Raw genomic sequence first — 24256 nt, forward strand, 5'->3', positions numbered from 1 at the left:
ACAAATCCATCAGTTAATCACCCGGTCTCCCAGAGCCCAGGTGTCGCTCCTATGGTGGCTACAGAGTGCTCACCTTCTAGAGGGTCGCAGGTTCGGCATTCAGGACTGGATCCTGGTGACCACGGACGTGAGCCTCCGAGGGTGGGGAGCAGTCACGCAGGGAAGAAATTTTCAAGGTCTGTGGTCAAGTCAGGAAACTTGTCTTCACATCAACATCCTGAAACTAAGGGCCATATACAACGCCCTACGTCAAGCGGAGACCTTACTGCACAACCAAACGGTGCTGATCCAGTCAGACAACATCACCGCAGTGGCTCATATAAACCGCCAAGGCGGCACAAGGAGCAGAGGGGCAATGGCGGAAGCCACCAGGATTCTGCGCTGGACAGAAAATCATGTAAGCGCACTGTCAGCGGTGTTCATTCCGGGAGTAGACAACTGGGAAGCAGACTTCCTCAGCAGACACGACCTACATCCGGGAGAGTGGGGACTTCATCAGGAAGTCTTCGCACAAATTGCAACTCGGTGGGGAGTGCCCCAGATAGACCTGATGGCGTCCTGCCTCAACAAAAAGCTACAAAGGTATTGCGCCAGGTCAAAAGACCCTCAGGCGGTGGCTGTAGATGCCCTAATAACACCGTGGGTGTTCAAGTCGGTCTATGTGTTTCCTCCTCTTCCTCTCATACCCAAGGTGTTGAGAATAATAAGAAAAAGAGGAGTGAGAACAATTCTCATTGCTCCGGATTGGCCACGAAGGACCTGGTATCTGGATCTACTGGAATTGCTAACGGAAGATCCGTGGCCTCTTCCTCTCAGGGAGGACCTGTTTGCTACAGGGGCCCTGTCTGTTCTAAGACTTACCGCGGCTGCGTTTGACGGCATGGCGGTTGAACGCCGGATCCTAGTGGAAAAGGGCATTCCAGAAGAGGTCATGCCTATGCTGATAAAGGCCAGGAAGGACGTGACAGCTAAACATTATCACCGGATATGGCGAAAATATGTTTCTTGGTGGGAGGCCAGGAATGCTCCTATGGAGGAATTCCATCTGGGTCGTCTCCTTCACTTCCTACAGACTGGGGTGAATTTGGGCCTAAAATTAGGCTCCATTAAGGTTCAGATTTCGGCCTTATCTATTTTCTTTCAAAAAGAACTGGCTTCTCTTCCAGAAGTGCAGACGTTTGTGAAGGGAGTCCTACATATTCAGCCTCCCTTTATACCTCCGGTGGCGCCTTGGGACCTTAACGTGGTGTTGAGTTTCCTTAAGTCACACTGGTTTGAACCGCTTAAAACGGTGGAATTAAAATATCTCACTTGGAAAGTGGTCATGTTATTGGCCTTGGCTTCGGCTAGGCGAGTGTTGGAATTAGCGGCTTTGTCTCATAAAAGCCCCTATCTGGTGTTCCATATGGATAGAGCAGAATTGCGGACCCGTTCGCAGTTCTTGCCTAAGGTGGTATCATCTTTTCATATGAACCAACCCATTGTGGTACCTGTGGCTACACGAGACTTGGAGGATTCCGAGTCACTGGATGTAGTCAGGGCTTTGAAGATTTATGTGGCCAGAACGGCTCGAGTTAGGAAAACAGAGGCTCTGTTTATCCTTTATGCTGCCAACAAGCTTGGTGCTCCTGCGTCTAAGCAGACTATTGCTCTCTGGATCTGTAACACGATTCAGCAGGCTCGTTCTGCGGCTGGATTGCCGTTACCTAAATCGGTTAGGGCCCATTCCACCAGGAAGGTGGGCTCATCTTGGGCGGCTGCCCAAGGGGTCTCGGCACTACAACTATGCCGAGCTGCTACTTGGTCGGGTTCAAACACCTTTGCAAAGTTCTATATGTTTGATACCCTGGCTGAGGAGGACCTGATGTTTGCTCATTCGGTGCTGCAGAGTCATCCGCGCACTCCCGCCCGTTTGGGAGCTTTGGTATAATCCCCATGGTTCTTACGGAGTCCCCAGCATCCTCTAGGACGTTAGAGAAAATAAGATTTTAAACCTACTGGTAAATCTTTTTCTCGTAGTCCGTAGAGGATGCTGGGCGCCCGTCCCAAGTGCGGACAACATTCTGCAAGGCTTGTATATAGTTTTGTTTTCATAAGGGTTATGTTAGAGTTTCATCAGTTTTGGAATGATGCTTTGTTGTTTTTTCATACTGTTAACTGTTTATTAGATAAGCAAGTTATCTGGTGTGATTGGTGTGGCTGGTATGAATCTTGCCCTTGGATTAACAAAAATCCTTTCCTCGTACTGTCCATCTCCTCTGGGCACAGTTTCTCTAACTGAGGTCTGGAGGAGGGGCATAGAGGGAGGAGCCAGTGCACACCCAGTTCTAAAGACTTTCTTAAAGTGCCCATGTCTCCTGCGGAGCCCGTTTATCCCCATGGTCCTTACGGAGTCCCCAGCATCCTCTACGGTCTAGGAGAAAAAGATATACCGGTAGGTTTAAAATCTTATTTTTACCGTGTAAATGATTGCCGCTTTAAAAAAGTCTCGCACTTTCTGATTGTCGCAAGGTATTACATTCCCCCCATTGTGTTAGTTAATTATTGGTATACAAAGTAAAAATAGTGTGGTATAGATAAACATTGGTCTTTGTTGTACCACCTGTCCAGGCCACAAGTAATATACAGTACGTGGCTTGGCGGTTAAATTATGTCAGCGTCACTTTATTGCGATAACCTCTTCTGAGTTAACCCCTTTCATTTATGTCACCACTGCACATGTGGGTAGTATGTTTTTCTGCGCTGTTTTCACTAGTTTCACTTCATGTGGTAATGGACTGTCCATACACTTAAAGCTTTATCTTCCAATCTGGCTGGTTGGAACGAAAATCTGGTAATGGATGGGAGCAAATTAAATGGTCAACTGTCATTTACTCCCATCCATTACCAGATTTTCGTTTCAACCAGCCAGATTGGAAGAATAATCTTTTGGTGTGTGGGCAGCTTAATAAGTCACAATATGCTACGTGTATGTGCTGGGATAGTTGTCACCAACTTGAAGGGTTTGATAATCAATACTCTATGATGGTATAAAACTTTTATGTGGTTAGATTTACAAAATGCAGATAAAATATTACAGTGGGGATAGCACAGGAATAAATGATCTTCTGGAACCCTTGGCTAATATGCCAACACGATGCCGCTTTGCATGCACTTCTGCCAGCTACGTGGCTGTGTTTAAATAGAGAATTCTGTATTAGCTAGACCTGCATCTGGCAATGTGCACGTGTGTGCATTAGTGTTTTATTGTGACACTTTCCAGCGCTTTTCCCTCTCACTGTGTATCATTACTCATCTGACTTATTGCTGATCTGCTGGAGATGAATCCAATGTATACCTCTGCCGTATTTAACAATGATACTTTAATGTCGGGCACCATAAAGCTAAATGTAAATACATTTTTGAACTTGGAAACCCTTATCTACCTGTGCCTGCACCTGTTTGGGTTCCTTTCTCTGTACTCTATTGCCAGTACCAAGACACAATTGCACAGCTTCACCTTGGATATTAGACGTTTGTTTTATAAACATTCATAGGTATTCAGGTCTCATTGAGGGAGCCAATCACGAAACCACCAGACGGGGTCCCGGCGGTCACAATGCTGACGCCGAAATCCCGACAGGCGGTGAAATGCCGGCGCCACAGGCTTTTCTCCCTCTATGGATGTCCACGACACCCATAGAGGGATAATATAACCTGCAGCGAGCCCGCAAGGGGGGATCTTGTCGGGATCATGACAGCCGGGATCCCGGCCACCGGTAAAACATATGTATTCCCTCATACAGGAGCATTTGTCTTGTACCATGGCTATATGATCTGGCATTGACTACTTAGAAGCCCTTGTTTCAGCAACATTTTATTATAGCAATGAGCGATATAAGACCCACTGATCACTAAACCGAAATGGCAATTCAGCATACACTATGGCGAATCAATCGGCGCAAAATGACTAGCACCGGGATGGAGGTCCTGGAACTGTTCCATTGTCTGTGCTGTTGAGCCCTACTTAGAGGATTTCTTCTTGCATCCCTCCTGAGGTGCGAGCAGAAATCTGACTAGTCAGAGGTGATTACTTGTCCTTGAGTAACCCGAGTGCTCTTATTTCCACTCTCTCAGTAACTTTGTTTCTGACTCCTCTCACTATGCTGTGGGTGGGTAACTCGCGTCCACCTCCAGGCTCCTAAACCGACACCTGAAACTGCTTTCTTCTGGGTATGCATGTTCCACTGTTGCAACACCTCCTGGTTAATGTCCGCTAATTCCCACTGTTGGACCATTCTGCTCTGGGTAGTTGGCAGAGGCCTTGAGATTGGAGATGATGAACTTAATCCAGAACAACTGGAGAACTAAATAATTTTGTGATACTCTGGTAGTTACAGGATACAAGCAGATGCAGACGTCTTGAAACAAATGGGTGTTAATTGCTCAAAAGATATGTCTTTACAAAGACCGTTACTCCACAGCATACAAGATCTTATAGAAGTTCACTCCTCTCATACAGTCAGAGGATATCTATACTTACACCTCCTTTACACTAATACCGTGGTGCGACCCGCGTCAGACCAGTTTCCTACTGCAGTCACCGGGTTGGTGATCTTGAGCACTTGGAGGTCACATGATCTCCAAGCGCCGCCTGTCCATTCACTGTGAACGGGAAGCCGGGTTGATGCGACCCGGCTCCTGTTTACACAGCAAAGTTTGCCAGGTTGAACCCGTGTTCAGCCCTGCAAACTACCCAAGTTGGAATATCGGGTCACTCAACCCGGATTATTCCTACTCGAGCCTTTTACACCAACCAGCAAAACGGGTTATGCACACTTATGTGCAATAACTGGTGTTATATGCTGGCGTGTAAAAGGGGTATTACAGAGTCACCTCAGCCTCTAAATACAGAAAAAGCACAGCAGGGGTCCAGCCCCAAGCGTCTTTAAAGAAGTTACATTATCTTCCAAAATTAAATTAACTTAAATTTCACAGGAACTTGTCAAGTACATTCCTCCTTTATTATACCGAATATTTATTCATCAGGTGGCAAACTAAATTATTTCGATTTTTAACACATACTGGTTTCTTTCCTGTGGAAGACATTCCAATATGCAGGAATACAAAAAGGCAAAGGGACCACTAGAGCCAATGGTTAATCACAAGCTTAATTAACATGTCATTACCTGGGTCTTCGTGACCTAATAAACGTCCCTTATCAGATAACTTTCCAAGGGTCACACAGACTCTATAGGGGGATACACACGGAGAGATCCATGCTTAAATTCTAAGCAATCTGACTAGATTGCTTAGAAATGAAGCACGGATCTATCAGTGTGTAGGGTGCTGGCGACAGCGATGCGCGGTTCCGCGTGTCGCTATTGCCGGCTCTAGATTTGGTCTGCATGCATACCAAATCTAGTGCGGTTGCTCATTTCACCGCTGGGTGAAATGAGCAGCCCGCCGTGTCCCCTCTCGCTCAGAACACATCAGGCTGAGTGCTGGGTGGGGGAGAGATGTGTGCTGAGCGGTCTGTGCTAGATCGCTCAGCACATATCTCTACCCGTGTGTACGGGGCTTATGGCAAAAAGTGCTATTATGCAAAGATTGCTTACTCAGTACATCATGTAAACATTTTTGGATATTCTGAGCTTAGGTTTGACAAGTGCAGCCCTGCAGTCTGGAATTTGGATTGCTCGATGCAACCTGGCTTTCCCTTGTAAATGATTGCCGCATTAAATAAAAAGTACGAGTTTGGACGGAATCTCACGGCTCCAACCGTCGCGCACTGCATTACATCCAGCCCTAAGTCTTTTTCAAAACAGTGTTGCAACACTAACAACTGTTCAGTGGCACCTATTTACAGTAGATGCGTGGCTATTGTCCCTGGCCACAAAGGGTTTATCCATTTGTGCAGAACCTTCAAAACTAAAGGGCCGTACAGCGGTGAAATGAGCGACCTGCTAAATTGTGCCTGCATGCAGGCCAATCTAGCACCGGCGATAGCGAAGTACGGGACTGAGCATCGCTGTCGCAGTCACCCCTACACACGGAGCGATGTGTTCTTTATTTCTAAGCAATCTAATCAGATTGCTTAGAAATTAAGTGAACATCGCTCCATGTGTACCCCTCTTAACAGTGAGTGGCAGGTCTGAAAGCACTTTGTTATTGAGAGTGAGCAGAGGAGAGAATAGCCTAAACACTGCTGCTGGGAAGATGATGACAGTAACACAACCAGCCATGTGTTACAACAGAAGGACGTCTGAAGCATGTGAAACCTTAAAATGGATGGACTACAGCGGAAGTAGACCACACTACTAAAAATAGGAAACTGTGGCCACAGTGACTGATATTCCACTTAAATTTAGTTTGAGTCAAACCAGCGGCTTCTCTGTGGAGTTTGTATGTTCTCCCTGCATTTGCACGGCCTTCCTCCCATAATCCAAATATTGTTAATTTTTTTGTTTGTGGCAAAGAAATTAATCCTATTGAATGAGTATGAGTGTGTGTCCGTATTGTAGGGAATAAAGATTGTGAGCTACACTGGAGTAGTGACTAATGTGTAATAAGAGCACACTATATAATAATAAGCGAATACCACTCACCAGACCTGGACAGTTGGATATCTGAAATAGTCATCTGATCTGATGAATGTCTATTTCTGCAATGACACAAATATTGTAGAGTTAGAATTTGGCATAAACATCTTGAGTCCATGGATACATCTTGCCTGGTGCCAACATTGCCGGCTGATGGTGGTGTGAAGATGTGAATGCAGCTGAGCATTGCTTAAATGCCACAGCCGTCCTGACCACAGTTGCTGACCATGTGCATTCCACAGTCTTCCCTCTTCTAATGACTATGGGCCTGATCTGATCGCAACAGCAAACTTTTTCTCTAATGGGCAAAACCATGTGCACTGCAGGTGGGGCAGATGTAACATGTGCAGAGAGAGTTAGATTTTTTTTTTTATTGATACGTCAGTATCGAGACTTCATGTATTTTATTATTGATGTTTTGGGTATGGATTATGTACACTGCATTTGTTTCAGATGGAATGAACGATTTTAATACCATGGAACCAAGAAATCCGGGAAGAAGATATTAGTACGTGTAAAACGGAGGGACAGGAAGTGAGGCATCATAGAACCGGAAGTTCGGGAACGGCCATTTCTGTAGAGGCGAGAACAGCTAAATTGATCAGTGGACGGATGGACGCCGCAGAATGACGTCAGCTCTACAACAGGAAATGACAGGTGGATCCATGGACAGAACAACGAGATCCGGAGTATGGGGATTACATCACTTCCGTTATCGGGTGACCGGAAGTCACCCACGGCCCGGACTATGTATAATAAATAGAGAGATCTAACCATGTATAGATTAGGTAATTAGTTATACAGAGTCCTGGTGAATATTCACTAAGGAAAAACACCTGAAATGAATTGGTTATTAGTGGGGTATATAAGGAACAAAATGCAGGTAACTCCCACACCTTGACAAAGACCCTGGCACGGGTCGAAACGCGTTGGTGGAGAGGCCTGCACTGGACAATTGGACGTACCCTTGGGGGAACCAAAAGGAGATCAGACTAACGGGGCCCCGTTATTTCTGCTTAACATCCTATCACCTTTATCCACTCGGGTACGATCAAATTCTGCTTTTTACTGATGTTTGTGTGGTATTAAAAGGATTTTTTATCACGACATCCTTCTCCTTTGCATTCCTTTTGGAGGAAAAGAGTGCATGGCCTTTCTGGTTTAAGGCGTGGAGAAGAAAAAGACAAACCTTACGTGCATGATATATATCAGTGAAATCGTGAGTGTTCAAAGAAGGGGGCAACCCCGGTATTTGTTGCACATATGGTGTTGAGTGAATGACCATAAAGATCAACATTACATGCATGTTTCCCTCTGCACTATTGTAAGTGTTGTGGAAGGGGGGTTTCCCCGTCACTATCTCCTTGATTTCGGGGGAATTATATAGAGTGAATAGTAATTATACCCCAAAATAATACACGAGGATCGTGGTATATATTCTGTGTTTTTTTTTCATGAACATACAACGTGAGAATTGAAAAGGAAAGAAATCTCAGAGCTACTGCTTCAAAATATAAGGGAAGTGTATTTATATATTGTGAGCGCCTAAAGCGCAATATTTGGTTCTCTGCATATACTTGTTTCTTGTGGAAATTGTGTGACTCCACATTCAAATATTGTTTAGGCTGCAACACAATAGCGCACCAAGGCACCCCAAACTTTTGTATGTAGGTAAGGGCCGTACACATGGGGAGAGATGTGTGCTGACCGGAGGTGAAATGAGCGATCTACCAGATTGTGCCTGCGTGCACGCTCAATCTAGCACCGGGGATAGTGCATCGTTCTCGCTATGGGGCATACACACAGAGAGATCCGTGCTTAATTTCTACGCAATCTAGTCAGATTGCTTAGAAATGAAGCACGGATCTCTCAGTGTGTACCCCCCTGTAGGAAGACCCTTGCAAGCTTACAATCTATAGGTATTCAGTTTCCTTTCCCACAGTTGATTTATCTGTGACCCTAGCAGTGTTATTTCAAGATACGATCAGTTTTTGGTGGTGCACAGCAGTATTGGGAAGTACAGTCAGGCAAGGGTTAATCTTTGGTGTGCAGTGCAGCTCCTGTTTGCCAGGGCATTGTAATAATGATGGGAAAGGATGCCGTTGCTTGCCGTCTTCACTGGAGATCTTAAAACTGGGTACACGTTAGACAATGTTTTGAATGATTGCCCGATTGTTGACGGATCGTAACAAGAAATCCTTTCAAGTTGTCAAATGTACACACACTATTGCGCACTCCCGCGGGTCGCCCATCACATCGTCAGATCAGTCATACATGCAGGCCACTCTGAAGATGTGGCTGATGACCCCATGAATTGGGATGCAGCGTGGGAACGATATATCGTGGGGTTGTTCACCAGATCATGCAGTATGCACATTATATATTTCCGTCGCATCTGGCATTGGATGGGTACACGGGTCTTATGTTTACCCATCTTAACAGTGCTATAGCTTGCGTTCTATACCATCATTAATATCACCACCTGGAAATGCCAAGACCAGTTGCCATGTGCTGCTGTGAGCATTAATTAAAGGGAAACCCATTCTGCAAGGCTACAGCTGAGCACACAGCAGCAGTCACAATGTCCATTTAAGTCTGAGGCGGAAAAAAATGAAAGCAAGTCTCTTGTGGTTACTTATTTCTTGTTTTTGCCAAACACAACTGTGATGGGTAAATACCAAAACGAAGGCTGCCTATTGTCTTAACGGCTGCTGACGGTTTATTCTTCACTTGTGAACTCTAATGACACAATTAGCAGCCAATAAAAAAACACCAATTTTGATCCATACTAAGGGGTATATTCAATGCATGTCGGATACTTTCCGACGGAAAGGATCCGACAATGCAATATTCAATTTGCAGCCAAACCCGATAGGATTTGGCCATTCTCGACAATGTTAATCCGACTTTTTTTAAAGTCGGATTGACATTGTGGAAAATGGGGCTAAAAGCTGTCGGATTTGGCCGCAAATTTGACAAAACACATGGATCCGCGGCTAATCCGCCGAGCCATGAGTTTTCCGACAAGTCTGAATTGCCGACCTGTCGGAAAAATGGCAGCCCCATTGAATAGGTCAAATCACTATTCGACCTGAAAAAGTCGGAAACTGCCGTCTTTCTGACATGAATTGAATACCTCCCTATAAGTGCAAATACCTCTAGAACATTTTAAATGGCTAAAAAAGACAAACATTTTTGTTGTATAAGAAAACACACTCCTTTGTTGAAAGACCGACATCAGCAGGGTTGTCAAACCTTGAAAATGCTTTTCACTGACAAGTGATAAAATTACTAATGCTGAATTTTTATAATGCTCTTTAAATTCTAGAACAAAAAACATGAGCAGAATGTACAACAAACAGGTCATGGGTTATAAGTAAGGGCATCACAACTCTATGCGATCCTAATTATGTGTTTTTCATGTGTCGGGAGAATCTAATAACTTTTTTTTTTCTTATGAATAAGAGAAAACATAGTACTCACAAAAACAGTTGTTATGATAAAGGTGACTCAAAGGTGGTTGCTTCAAAATTAGCATCCACATACAAGTATGTTCTCTTTGGGTGAATACTTTAACCACTATGTACTTGGGGCAGATTTATTAAGCCTGGTGAAGTGATAAAGTGGAAGGTGATAACGCACCAGCCAGTCAGCTCCTAACTGCCATTTTTTAAACCCAGCCTGTAACATGGAATTTAGGAGCTGATTGGCTGCTGAGTTATCACCTTCCACTTTATCACTTCACCAGGCTTAATAAAGCTGCCCCTTGGTACATTAAGCAGGCAATTGATGTTGCAAAACTTCACTAGGTGCAGTGTTCATTGGAAGTACTGTGCACCACGAGAAAGCCTTGGGTACACCAGGGGATATCCAATACCAGTACGGATGGTGTAATGGTTAGCATTACTGCCTCACAGCACTGAGGTCATGGGTTCAATTCCCACCATGGCTCTACCTGTGCAGAGTTTGTATATTCTCCCTGTACTGGCGTGGGTTTCCTCCCACAGTCCAAAAATATACTGGTAGGTCAATTGGATCCCAACACAAATTAACCGTCTTATGAATGTGTGCTCGTGTACATGCGGTAGGGAATATAGATTGTAAGCTCCACTGGGGTAGGGACTGAATGGGAAAATAGTCTCTGTAAAGCGCTGCAGGAATATGTGTGCGCTATATAAATAACTGATAATAAATAATACCAAGCTACAGATTTCAAACTGTTATCCATTATTAGTTCTATTAGTGTGTGTTCCTATTTAATAACTTTCAAGTAGGCCACAGAGCCCAAGTTTAAGAGTTTAAAATGAATGGGCAGATGTACTAAACCATGCGCAGAGAGAAAGTACCAGCCAATCTGCTCTCATTGGTCATGTTACAGGAGCTGGTTGGTTGGTACTTTATCACTTTCTGCCACGAAATTATATATTTTAATACCATACACCAACAATGGATATAAAAAAGGCAAGTAAAAACAAAAAGATTTTTTTTGGGGGGAGAAAATAGTAAAATACAAAATGTAAAAAAAAACTTTTATAATGGAACTGCAGACCGTTAACCAAGCATATTATTTATGTACAAGATAATTAGCCTGCCAGCAATGAAAGTGATTGTGATTAACCAAAATAAAGATCATCTGTTATTAGAAGATGCAGTTTCCTTGGTTGCATCCTTCTAGGATAGTCATCAAGGCACTTTTAAAAAGTCTGAGATCTCATTGTTGAACGGAACTATCCAGGAGAGGGCTATAGACAAAATTTCAGAGGCATTACATGTACCATGGAACTCCATGAATATTGTCTATCAGGTGCTCATTAAGAGAGAATGAAGCCCGTGTATAGTCTCCGCCCACGCCCCCTCTTCTCTGGCCGGCAGAGCATTACACTCTGGGCACTAGGGTCACTAGGAGACACTAGCACTGTCCCAGAATCTAGTGTGTATACGCAAAACTTGTTTGTAACGGAATGACTGGTGGCAGTTTAGGTTCTTCTCATTCCTTGATTTCTGCCAAACATTTAACCTTGAGAATCAGACTACCTGAAGTCTTGGATTTAGCTATAGCTGCTGCTTGATGTGCCTTCATTAGTGCTGGCATAGATGACACTGTAAGGTCCTGCATGTCCAGTTTGCTTGGACATCATAGGGTTTCTCCATTGCCACCTTAAGCAGCATGAACAGATTATTGATTGTCAGGAATGGACCATTTTATAGATGGTTGTTCACAAGTATGTTCTTACCTGGATCTCTGTGTGTTTCTGCTGAAATGTTTGGGTCTGTACTGGTGTTGGCATTCAGTTATGGTGGTAGGAGTAATAATTGAGAACATCCTCATATCCCTAGATGTTAAGCTTTGTTGGCCATTGCGATGGGTGGGAAATTCACACTTGGAGATTGTATTTAATTGAAGGGTCTACTATAAAATATGAACTTGCTTAAAAAGTCTAAATACATAGAATAGTAACGTCTTTGATGTTGTACCTCTCAACAATGTGAAAGTCAACATTGTGTGGTTGGATGCATGTACTGCACTAACAGGCTGCTGGTGGGGTGCGTCGTGCTGTTCTCTGTAACACATTTCCTCTGGCCCCCTTCTGTACTTGTATTATAGATGTGAGGAGTGCTATCACATATGTTATACCCCACTCTTCCCCCTAACACCACACACACACACGTTCATTTTTTCAAACACCCCGCCCACTTCCCAGCTCCTTCTAAGCCACTACTCCCCTACACTACAATTCTCAACTTTCCTATCCTTGGGACGCCAATGTAATGCCAATGAATATTGGTCTCATGAGGTTTCTCTCTAGCGTTATTCAGTACTGCAGTACAGTAGCAGTTTGGTGTGACTCAGAGTGCGTGTGAGTCACTGCCAGGGTCTAACATCAGTGCAGCCACGCTGTGACATGCACAATGCAGGACAGGAAATATACCAAAAGATCTGGGATGCTGATACACAAATACTGTAGTATTTCTGTCCTTGGTCCCCCTTTCGTTGTTCTACTTCACATGAAATGACCGTACACGCTGTAGATTGTGCATCCGCCATTTAAAGCCATTAAAACAAATTCACCTGCACGGCCAAGTTTATCTGTTAGTGTAAAACCGGCTTTATACGGCTGCAATGTTACATCCGATATTGCATTATGATGCAAAATGGCTAGGGCTAACCCTCAGGAGGCATTGGCTAGTGCTAAATTCCCCCCACCCCAACCCAGTGCCTATCCCTAACCCCCCTCCAGGCCCTAATCCTAACAGTTAATCCGACATCTCAAGGATGTTGGCTGTTGGTCTTCCGGTGCCGGACTGACTTGTAGTGTCGCTATTTCAACATCGGTCACATGACGCCGGCATCCTGTCCCTTGGCATGCTAAACGCATCCTCCACATGTAGATCATTTCACATCTAAATTGCTAATATTTTCAGACACACATATGGGAAGACATGCGTGCACAAAGATGAGGATAACTCCTTCTGTGTGCACAATTACTGATAGATCCATACAGATACATTGGGGTAAATTTACTAACATTCGTAATTTTCGGAAAAAGGTCAAAGTTCAATCACGAATGACATCGAAAGTGTAAAACTGCAACTTTTTGAATTGATTACGACTAATTTACTAGCTGTCGTATTCGGGTTTTTCTTTTGTTCCGATGTCGATGTCATTCGTGTTTTTTTTTCTATTTTTACGGCAGTGATTAGCAAAACACTGACGACTTTTTAAAAATGAATCTCGGCCGGATCTGTGTGATCCGTGCTGGGGTTCATTTATTTTATTTTTTTTAAATTAAACAGTGTAAAATTAAAAAAAAAATTGCGTGGGGTCCCCCCTCCTAAGCATAACCAGCCTCGGGCTCTTTGAGCCGATCCTGGTTGCAGAAATATGGGGGGGGAAATTACAGGGGTTCCCCCATATTTAAGCAACCAGCATCGGGCTCTGCGCCTGGTCCTGGTTCCAAAAATACGGGGGACAAAAAGAGTAGGGGTCCCCCGTATTTTTAAAACCAGCACCGGGCTCCACTAGCTGGACAGATAATGCCACAGCCGGGGGTCACTTTTATATAGTGCCCTGCGGCCGTGGCATCAAAAATCCAACTAGTCACCCCTGGCCGGGGTACCCTGGGGGAGTGGGGACCCCTTCAATCAAGGGGTCCCCCCCCCCCCCCCAGCCACCCAAGGGCCAGGGGTGAAGCCCAAGGCTGTCCCCCCCCCCCCCCCCCATCCAATGGGCTGCGGATGGGGGGGCTGATAGCCTTTGTTGTAAATGAAAAGATATTGTTTTTAGTAGCAGTACTACAAGTCCCAGCAAGCCTCCCCCGCATGCTGGTACTTGGAGAACCACAAGTACCAGCATGCGGCAGAAAAACGGGCCCGCTGGTACCTGTAGTACTATTACTAAAAAAATACCCAAATAAACACAAGACACACACACCTTGAAAGTAAAGATTTATTACATACATGCACACAAACATACATACATACTTACCTTATGTTCACACGCAGGTCGGTCCTCTTGTCCAGTAGAATCCATGGGGTACCTGTAGAAAAAATTATACTCACAAAATCCAGTGTAGTTCGGTCCTCTTCAAATCCATTTGTAATCCAGGTACTTGATTAAAATAAAAAAACGGACACACGAGCCACGCACTGAAAGGGGCCCCATGTTTTCACATGGGACTCCTTTCCCCGAATGCCAGAAACCCACTCTGACTTCTGTCTAAGTGGGTTTCCTCAGCCAATCAGGGAGCGCCACGTTGTAGCACTCTCCTGATCGGCTGTGTGCTCCTGTACTGAGTGACAGGCGGCACACGGCAGTGTTACAATGTAGCGCCTATGCGCTCCATTGTAACCAATGGTGGGAACTTTCTGCTCAGCGGTGACGTCACTTTAGGTCAACCGCAGGGCAGAAAGTTCCCACCATTGGTTACAATGGAGCGCATAGGCGCTACATTGTAACACTGCCGTGTGCCGCCTGTCACTCAGTACAGGAGCACACAGCCGATCAGGAGAGTGCTACAACGTAGCGCTCCCTGATTGGCTGAAGAAACCCACTTAGACAGAAGTCAGAGTGGGTTTCTGGCATTTGGGGAAAGGAGTCCCATGTGAAAACATGGGGACCCTTTCAGTTCGTGGCTCGGGTATCCGTTTTGTTATTTTATTCAAGTACGTGGATTACACATGGATGCGACGAGGAGCCTGGGACCCTGGATCTGGTGAGTGTAATTTATTCAACAGGTACCCCTTGGATTCTACTGGAGAAGAGGACCGACCTGCGTGTGAACCATAAGGTAAGTATGTATGTATGTTTGTGTGCATGTATGTAATAAATCTTTACTTTCAAGGTGTGTGTGTCTTGTGTTTATTTGGGTATTTTTTTAGTAATAGTACTACAGGTACCAGCGGGCCCGTTTTTCCGCCGCATGCTGGTACTTGTGGTTCTCCAAGTACCAGCATGCGGGGGAGGCTTGCTGGGACTTGTAGTACTGCTACTAAAAACAATATCTTTTCATTTACAACAAAGGCTATCAGCCCCCCCATCCGCAGCCCATTGGATGGGGGGGGGACAGCCTCGGGCTTCACCCCTGGCCCTTGGGTGGCTGGGGGGGGGACCCCTTGATTGAAGGGGTCCCCACTCCCCCAGGGTACCCCGGCCAGGGGTGACTAGATGGATTTTTGATGCCACGGCCGCAGGGCACTATATAAAAGTGACCCCCGGCTGTGGCATTATCTGTCCAGCTAGTGGAGCCCGGTGCTGGTTTTAAAAATACGGGGGACCCCTACTCTTTTTGTCCTCCGTATTTTTGGAACCAGGACCAGGCGCAGAGCCCGATGCTGGTTGCTTAAATATGGGGGAACCCCTGTCAATTTTTTTCCCATATTTCTGCAACCAGGATCGGCTCAAAGAGCCCGAGGCTGGTTATGCTTAGGAGGGGGGACCCCACGCAATTTTTTTTGAAAAAATCATCACTTTCCCACCCCTTCCCACTGATATACATGCACGGATCTCATGGATCCGTGCATGCCTATCCAATCACGAATAAAAAAAGCAGGTCTGTTTTTTTAAAGCACTTTTTTACGAGTTGTAATTTTTCACGGCAGTGTTTTGTTTTGTTTTGCTTTGCACTTCTTAGTAAATGACCGAGATTCATACTTAAACAGCCGCGTTTTGACCGATGGTGTATTCATTCGTGATTTTTTTCCTAGGACTTCCAAATATTACGAATGCCCTCATCACTGCCGTGATTTGAGTTTAGTAAATTACCGAGATGACACTTTGATGAAAAAACGGCATCTCGGTCAAAATCGGGACCTTAGTAAATTTACCCCATTCTTCCTGCACCCATTCAGGAAAATTTCTACGCAAAAAAACAGGACAATCATGACCTGACATACTCTGCCTACTCTAGTCTTCCTTTTCGGTCCCTTTATTAAGCATATAGGAATCTGAAACTGGGATGTAGACATTAAGTTGACAAACAACATTTGTGAAACCACAATATCAACATCTAAAATTATGTGAAATCTATATTCTCAGAATGTCAACATTAGGGTTAAGCACTAGGAGGGTATTAGGGTTTCGATACGGGAAGGGTACAAATTAGGGATTGGGCCAGTGTATTCATAGGGACGCCACTCTGTCATGTGACATCACCGGCTCACATGACCACCGTGACCTGGATGATGCAGATGGAGCTGTAGCAGCCACCAGGGGGAGGTAAGTCATCACTGGGCCGCCAGAGACTGTATGTCAATATTCTAACATGTTGACATTTCTTCAGTTCAACGTGTACATGATCCTAGTCAACATGCTTAGCCATGAGTGTCCACATATTATACCACACCCTTATAAACACCTTTTCTCTTCCGTCCTAGAGGATACTGGGGTTCCATTTAGTACCATAGGGTATAGACGGGTCCACTAGGAGACATGGGCACTTTAAGAATTTGATAGTGTGGGTTGGCTCCTCCCTCTATCTCCCTCCTACCAGACTCAGTTTAGAAACTGTGCCCGGAGGGGCCGGTCATACTTATGGAAGCTCCTGAAGAGATTTCTGCATTTATTTTATATGTTTGTTATGTTTAGGCAGGGCTGGTTGGCACCAGCCTGCCTGCTTCATGGGACTTAGGGGGGGGAACGGCCCAAACTCTTGAAGGGATAATGGTCCCGTTCCCCGCTGACAGGACACTGAGCTCCTGAGGGAACTATTCGCAAGCCCCACCACGGCGAGCATACATTCCCGCAGCACGCTGCCACCCCTAATAGAGCCAGAAGAATGAAGAGTGGTGAGTTCTAAGCCGGCGTCCCGGTTAGCGGGGCATCGGCCATTATGGCGGCATGAGGGTACGGAGACGAACGGCTTCTAACCCGGGGCGGAATGCGTCTCCAGACTCAGTACACAACTGTGTCTCAGTACACTGTACATAGTACCCACACTGGCAAAAACAGCCTTAAAACGGTTTTCTCTCCATTTTAAGCACCAGATCACCTCAGCCAGTATGAAAAAAAGCGCGAAGACCGGGGGGGGGGGGGGGGCCTTCACTATGCGTGGATCAAACAGCTCACCTGCGCCATTTTTCCTCTGTAGTGGACACAGACGGACAGGGATGCGCAGCTTCTCCGGAGAGACTCCAGATTACCTCAGCGGTACCAGGGGGTCATATCAGGGGGGGAGCGATTCTTTGTACTAAGTCCCCTATCAGGGTACTTAGTCTGTGACCCGGCTAAGCTTGACATTAGCGATAAGGGCACGGTGGGGGCTGGCTCCAAATAACTCTGTGTCTCCATGAAGGGCTCTTTGTGGGTTAATTGTGCTTAATCTTTTCCTGTGTGTGTGTGTGTGCTGTCACATTTACATTGTCAGGCAAAGAGTGTGTTTCTTGTACAGCAGAGTGTTCCTCTTCACCAGGGGGCACACTACTGGGCACTCAGGGCAGTGCACCTTCCCAGAAAAGCGGGACTGAACCGGCGTGGGTTAATTCCATTAAGGAAATTATCTCCAATATTTCTACGAAATTATCCAGCAATGAGAAAGAGACGCAATAGTTAAGACAGACTGTGGATGAGTTTATAAATAGAGACTCAGTCCCCAAACCAGCGTCTCAATCCCCTCCCATTTGTCCGCAAAAACGATCTCTGGTCCATATCCTGCAGTCTGACGGTCAGACATGGAGGAGGGCGAGGTGGATTTGGAGGGTGGAGATAATACTCTGTCACAGGGAATAGAGGCTCTTATAGAGGCTATCAGAGATGTTCTGCAAAATCCTGATAAGGTGTCAGAGGAGTGTGAGGAATCTTATTTTAATGTAAAAAAGAAGTCCTCAGTCACTTTTCCTGCGTCAAAGGAATTGAATACCCTGTTTGAAGAACCGTGTGTTAATCCTGATAAGAAATTTCAAATCCCTAAAAGGTTGCTCTCATCTTTTCCTTTTTCCTCTGGAGGATAGGAAAAAATGGGAAAGTCCACCGATAGTGGACGCATCAGTCTCTGGGCTGTCACGAAAAATTGTATTGCCTGTCCCTGGTGCAGCCTCCCTAAAAGATACGGCTGATCGTAAAAATTGAGACTACACTCAAATCATTGTACACAGCTCTGGCGTGGCTCAGAGACCCACTATTGCATGTGCGTGGATCACAAAAGCCATTGCTAAATGATCAGGTAACCTAATTGAGGGGTTAGATTCCTTGACTATGGGGGATGTTGTTTTACACCTGCAGCATATACAGGACTCTGCAAACTTTATGGTGGAAGCCATAAAAGAGATAGGTTTGCTTAATGCATGCATCACCACTATGGCAGTGTCAGCACGCAGGGGCTTGTGGCTACGCCAGTGGACTGCTGATAAGGACTCCAGGAAAGGCGTGAAAAGCCTACCATTCACAGGAGAGGCATTGTTTGGAGACGAACTAGACAAATGGGTCTCCAAATCTACTGCGGTTAAGTCGAAGTATCTTCCTTTCTTAGCCCCCCTAGCCAGGAAAGCTTATTCAGTTTCAAATTTACAGTCCTTTCGGATGGCCAAGCTTAAGGGCAAATCCAGAGTTGCTTCTACGGCCTTTAGAGGCGCAAGAGGTAATCCACGCAAGCCAGCAACTGCAGGTGCTCAGGAACAGAGGTCAGGCTCTGCTTCCTCAAAGCCTTCAGCATGACGGTGGACTGCGATACCTGGAGGACTGTCAGGTGGGAGCCCGACTAAATTTCTTCAGTCACATCTGGTCAAGTTCGTGCCGGGATCCCTGGGTCATAGATCTTATTTCCCATTGCTACAGACTGGAGTTCCAAGAGCTCCTACCTCACAGATTCTTCAAATCGGGCTTACCAGCTTCACAAGAGGCGAGAATAACTTTACAACATGCCATCCAAAAACTGGTACAGGCTCAATTTATTGTTCCAGTTCCACCTCATCTGCACAACAAGGGTTACTATTCCAACTTGTTTGTAGTTCTGAAACCGGACGGTTTGGTATGACCGATTCTGAACCTCAAGTCCTTGAACCCGTTCTTAAGAGTGTTCAATTTCAAGATGGAGTCTCTGAGAGCTGTGATTTCAGATCTGGAGGAAGGGGAATTCCTAGTGTGTCTGGATATCAAGAATGCGTACCTTCACATTCCGATCTGGCCTCATCAGGCTTATCTATGGTTTGCACTGCAGGACTGTCACTACCAGTTCCAGGCCTTGCCATTTGGTCTCTCCACGGCACCGAGGGTTTTCACCAAAGTGATGGCAGAGATGATGTTTATACTACGCAAACAGGGAGTGAATATAATTCCGTACCTGGATGATCTTCTGATAAATGTGCCGTCCAGGAAAAGGTTGCTGGACAGCATTGCTCTCTCAACCAATCTTCTCCAGGATCACGGGTGGATTCTGAACCTTCCGAAATCTCACCTAGAGCCAACACGGAATCTCCCATTCCTGGGAATGATACTGGACACAGAGTCGCAGAAAGTGTTCCTTCCGTTGGAAAAGGCATTGGTAATCCAGTCGATGGTTCGGGATGTCCTGAAGTCAACCCAGATATCGGTGCATCTGTGCATTCGCCTTCTGGGGAAAATGGTGGCCTCTTACGAGTCGCTTTAATGCAGAAGGTTTCACGCAAGACCCTTCCAGCTCGATCTGTTGGACAAATGCTCCGGATCGCATCTTCACATGCACCAGAGGATCCGTCTGTCGCCAAAAGCCAGGATCTCCCTTCTGTGGTGGCTACAGATTTCGGAGGTTTGGAATTCAGGACTGGATCCTGTTTACCACGAATGCAAGCCTCAGAGGTTGGGGAGCAGTCACCCAAGGGGTGCAGTTTCAAGGAAGATGGTCAAGTCAGGAAGTCATCCTTCCAATCAACATTCTGGAACTCAGGACCATATACAACGCCCCCTCTGCAGGCCTCCTATCTTCTTCACAATCGGCCAGTCAGGTCCAGTCGGATAATGTGACGGCAGTGACGTACATAAACCGACAAGGCGGAATGAAAAGCAGAGCAGCGATGTTAGAGGTGTCAAGAATTCTCCTCTGGGCAGAAAAAACCTCTGTGGCGTTGTCAGCGGTCTTCATTCCGGGAGTAGACAACTGGGAAGCAGACTTCCTCAGCAGACATGACCTGCACCTGGGGGAGTGGGGCCTTCACCCGGAAGTGTTTAGGTGCTTGACACATCGTGGGGATATCCACAAATCGACATGATGGCCTCTCGTCTCAACAAGAAGCTCAAGCGGTATTGTTACAGGTCGAGAGACCCACAGGCAGTGGCGGTAGATGCTCTGACGACTCCATGGGTCTATCAGATGGTGTATGTGTTTCCTCCACTTCCTCTGATCCCAAGAATTCTAAAAAGAATAAAAAGGGAAAAGGTTCAAGCAATACTCATTGCTCCGGACTTGCCAAGAAGGGCATGGTACACGGACTTTCTGGAGATGCTCCTCGAAGATACGTGGCCTCTACCTCTTTGCGCAGATCTTTCTGCAACAGGGCCCGTTCGTCTATCAGGACTTACCGCTGCTACGTTTTGACGGCATGGAAGTTGAACGACTGATTCTAGCCAGAAGTGGGATCCCTAACAAAGTTATCCCAACTATGATCCAAGCCAGGAAGGTGATAATGTCTCATCTTTACCACCGTTTTTGGAAGAAATACGTATTCTGCACATAAACCAACCTTTTGTGGTTCCGGTTATCACCGTCACTTCTGCTACTTCAAAGTCTTTGGATGTTGTGAGGGCTTTGAAGGTATACGTAAAGAGGGTAACTTGTCGCAGGAAATCCGACTCGCTGTTCGTTCTCTATGATCCCAATAAAATTGGGTGTCCTGCTTCAAAGCAGACAATTGCACGCTGGATCAGGTTCACTATCCAGCATGCTTATTCCACGGCAGGATTGCCGGTTCCAAAATCTGTGCAGGCCAACTCTACTAGGTCGGTGGGTTCTTCCTGGGCGGCTGCCCGGGGTGTCTCGGCTTTTCAGCTCTGCCGAGCGGATACATGGTCTGCTTCCAACACGTTTACTAAGTTCTACAAGTTCGATACTTTGGCCTCTGAGGACCTTCACTTTGGTCAATCAGATCTGCAGGAACCTCAGCACTCTCCCATCCGTTTTGGGAGCTTTGGTACATCCCCATGGTACTAAATGGAACCCCAGTATCCTCTAAGATGCAAGAGAAAATAGGATTTTAATTACCTACCAGTAAATCCTTTTCTCGTAGTCCGTAGAGGATACTTGGCGCCCGCCCGGTTGTTCGTTCTTCCTGCACTGTTACTTGGTAAAGTATTGTTGTTTGGTTCAGCTGTTGCTGTTCCTATTTAAAGTTGGGTTAGTATGGCTTTCCTCTGGTTTGTGTGTGCTGGTTCGGAATCTCACCACTGTCCTTTATCTCCTTTTCTCAAAGTATGTCCGTCTCCTCGGGCACAGTTTCCTAGACTGAGTCTGGTAGGAGGGGCATAGAGGGAGGAGCCAGCCCACACTATCAAATTCTTAAAGTGCCCATGGCGCCTAGTGGACCTGTCTATATATCCCATGGTACTAAATGGAACCCCAGTATCCTCTACAGACTACGAAAAAAGGATTTACCGGTAGGTAATTAAAATCCTATTATTTTAGTAATATGGGTGCAAAGTTGTCTCGTGTAGGCCATGTACTTCAAGCCAGAATTCAAAACAGTCTTTGTTGGGATTATTGCTAATTTGTGCTCCAAGTCTTTTTAACACAGGATATGCTGAAGACCCCAGCAGTCTATATTCCTGGTACAACAGTGTAGCCCAATTTCTATGTATGGTGAAAGTGGGATGGTTGACATGTTACTATTTTCCCTGCAAGCCCTTGTCTGTACCATTACCCAATCTCTGTTGAGATTGGTAGTAATGTTAGCCAATCACAGTTTGAGCTATGATCTGTTGGGGGGGGGGGGGGGGGTTGGTTGGTTGGTTGGTTCAAAGGTGGATGCACTGGTGAAATAGAAGTGTGGTCAAGAGTAGAATGACCTATACTGTCTCTTTATTACACTGCTTGCTGTGCATACATGTAATGTAAGTAGTTGTATACTACAGCCTAATAACACTGCCTGCTTGCAAATCAAAAGTAACGGACATACTAAGTTGTGAGCAGTTCTTGATCATCCAGTTTGCTTGGTATCCGGATTTTAGCTCGACAAAGGAAAAAGGTTGACACATGAAAATGGTTGACACGGGACATAGCTTTTTAAATTTTTTTTATTTTTTTGATATTTAACTTTTTCATACTTCATTATCCACGTGGACTATGATTCGGAATAGTAACGAGTGAAGTGAGCCATGCACTAATTGGGGTTCCTGGTCATGTTACGGAAAAAAACGACACCAAAACCAATCAAAATGCCATGTCGACCTGCCCCGTGTCGACCATTTTACCATGTCAACCATGTTAATGTCGACCAATAGTGGTCGACGTAATAACTGTTAGGTCGACCTTTTATACCATAGAACTTTTGCCTGTGTGTTTTATCCTCTCAATTGGCAGATAGAAAAAGATTAATTCTAGAAACTGAAATTAGATGATTTATGTTTTGCTAAATTATATTTTTAAACTGTCTTTGTCTGCAGGAAGATCATTTTCTAGGATTTGGTCCTGATGACGAAGTAAAAACTCGGAGCCCCACAAAATCCACCCCAGGTAATATACGCTGTGATATTTACTATTTCATATTTGTCAATACAGTTACTGTATAAAGGGAATTCAGTTGTTCTTTTTGGGTGCCCGATGGAGCTATTCTATCGTTTTGTAGATAGGGCGCAAGTTCCGTAGGTACCTGTTGTTTCTGTTCGCGCATTCCTGAGGTTGGCAGCAAAAATGCGCAAAAAGTTATGCAGTTTTGGCAGTTTGCCCAATAGTTTAGGTGCTTAATGTGGCAAAACCTAGTGCATTTGGGTGTAACAAGCGCAAAATGGAATTTAATAGCTCCAACAGGCACTCGTAACTCTCTATTGAACGGTTGTCCAAAGTAATCAAATTAGCAGACCGAATCTGTGTGTGTGTGCATGCAAATGACATTTGATTTAAGATTTTTTTTGCAAAAGAACACGAGACAGTCAAAGGGGGATATCCAATTAGCCCCGGTAAGCCAGCGCGAGCGGCGGCTTATCAGGGGTAACCTTATGCTCCTGACAGCTGCCGGTGCAGCGCTGCAGAGCCGTCTCCCTCTGGTCAGATGACCGCTCCCCATGTGACCGGGGACGGGGAAAGATGGGGGAATCGGATGGTGACGTTGCGCCCTCCCTGCAGTCCCGGCCTGCAGCTGCTGTGGCGGGCAAAGGACTCTCAGGTCGACGCGGTTACCAAATAACCGGAAACAGGCCCGTTTTCATGCGAAAACTGGACTGTTTCTACTGAAAACACATAGGTTTCTCTGAATCTGTGTGTTTACGGGAGAAAGTGCTTTTTTTTTTTTTTTTGTTTATTTACAGGCGATCTAATAGGATAGCCTGTAAAAATAAAATAAAAATAAAATTTTGGTGAAAAATCTCAAAAAATGTACGTTTTTTTACACCCGATGTTTTACCGTGGCTAATAGCATGTCTCCCATAAAGAGAGGGCATTTAAAATGGAAAAGCAACTTAAAATGTGTTTTGTGTTTTGTTTTTTGTTTCAAAAAAAGTTTGTAGGTTTTTCTAGATTTATCTACGATGGCCTGCTGCAGTGTCTCTCATCTGGAACACAGTTGCCTTTTAGGACTCGAGCTTTGTCTTGATGTTGTTGTAAAGTATATTTGTAAGTGTGTTTTTAAAGTGTTTTCCGCACCCGATGTGATATCTTATTAGCCCCGGTAAAACATTGGGTGCGGAAAATGTATGTTTATCTAACGTCCTAGTGGATGCTGGGGACTCCGTAAGGACCATGGGGAATAGACGGGCTCCGCAGGAGACAGGGCACTTTAAGAAAGAATTTGGATACTGGTGTGCTCTGGCTCCTCCCTCTATGTCCCTCCTCCAACCCTCAGTTTGAATCTGTGCCCGGACGAGCTGGGTGCTACTTAGTGAGCTCTCCTGAGCTTGCTATAAGAAAGTATTTTGTTAGGTTTTTTTCAGAGAGATCTACTGGCAACAGACTCTCTGCAGCGTGGGACTGAGGGGAGAGAAGCAGCCCTACTCACTGACGATAGGTCCTGCTTCTTAGGCTACTGGACACCATTAGCTCCAGAGGGATCGTACACAGGAT

General features: G+C 45.4%; 1 protein-coding gene across 1 annotated transcript in view; it reads left to right on the plus strand.

The window, feature by feature from the left end:
- The window catches only part of KMT2A (lysine methyltransferase 2A), a 293772-nt gene that overhangs the window by 151307 nt on the left and 118209 nt on the right, over positions 1-24256 (plus strand). The window contains exon 2 of the mRNA XM_063941799.1: positions 22645-22714. Coding sequence (XP_063797869.1) covers positions 22645-22714 — 70 coding nt within the window. The remainder of the gene's footprint in view (positions 1-22644; positions 22715-24256) is intronic.

This window comes from Pseudophryne corroboree, chromosome 10 (genome assembly GCF_028390025.1).
Source record: "Pseudophryne corroboree isolate aPseCor3 chromosome 10, aPseCor3.hap2, whole genome shotgun sequence".
In the NCBI taxonomy this organism is placed as follows: Eukaryota; Metazoa; Chordata; class Amphibia; order Anura; family Myobatrachidae; genus Pseudophryne; species Pseudophryne corroboree.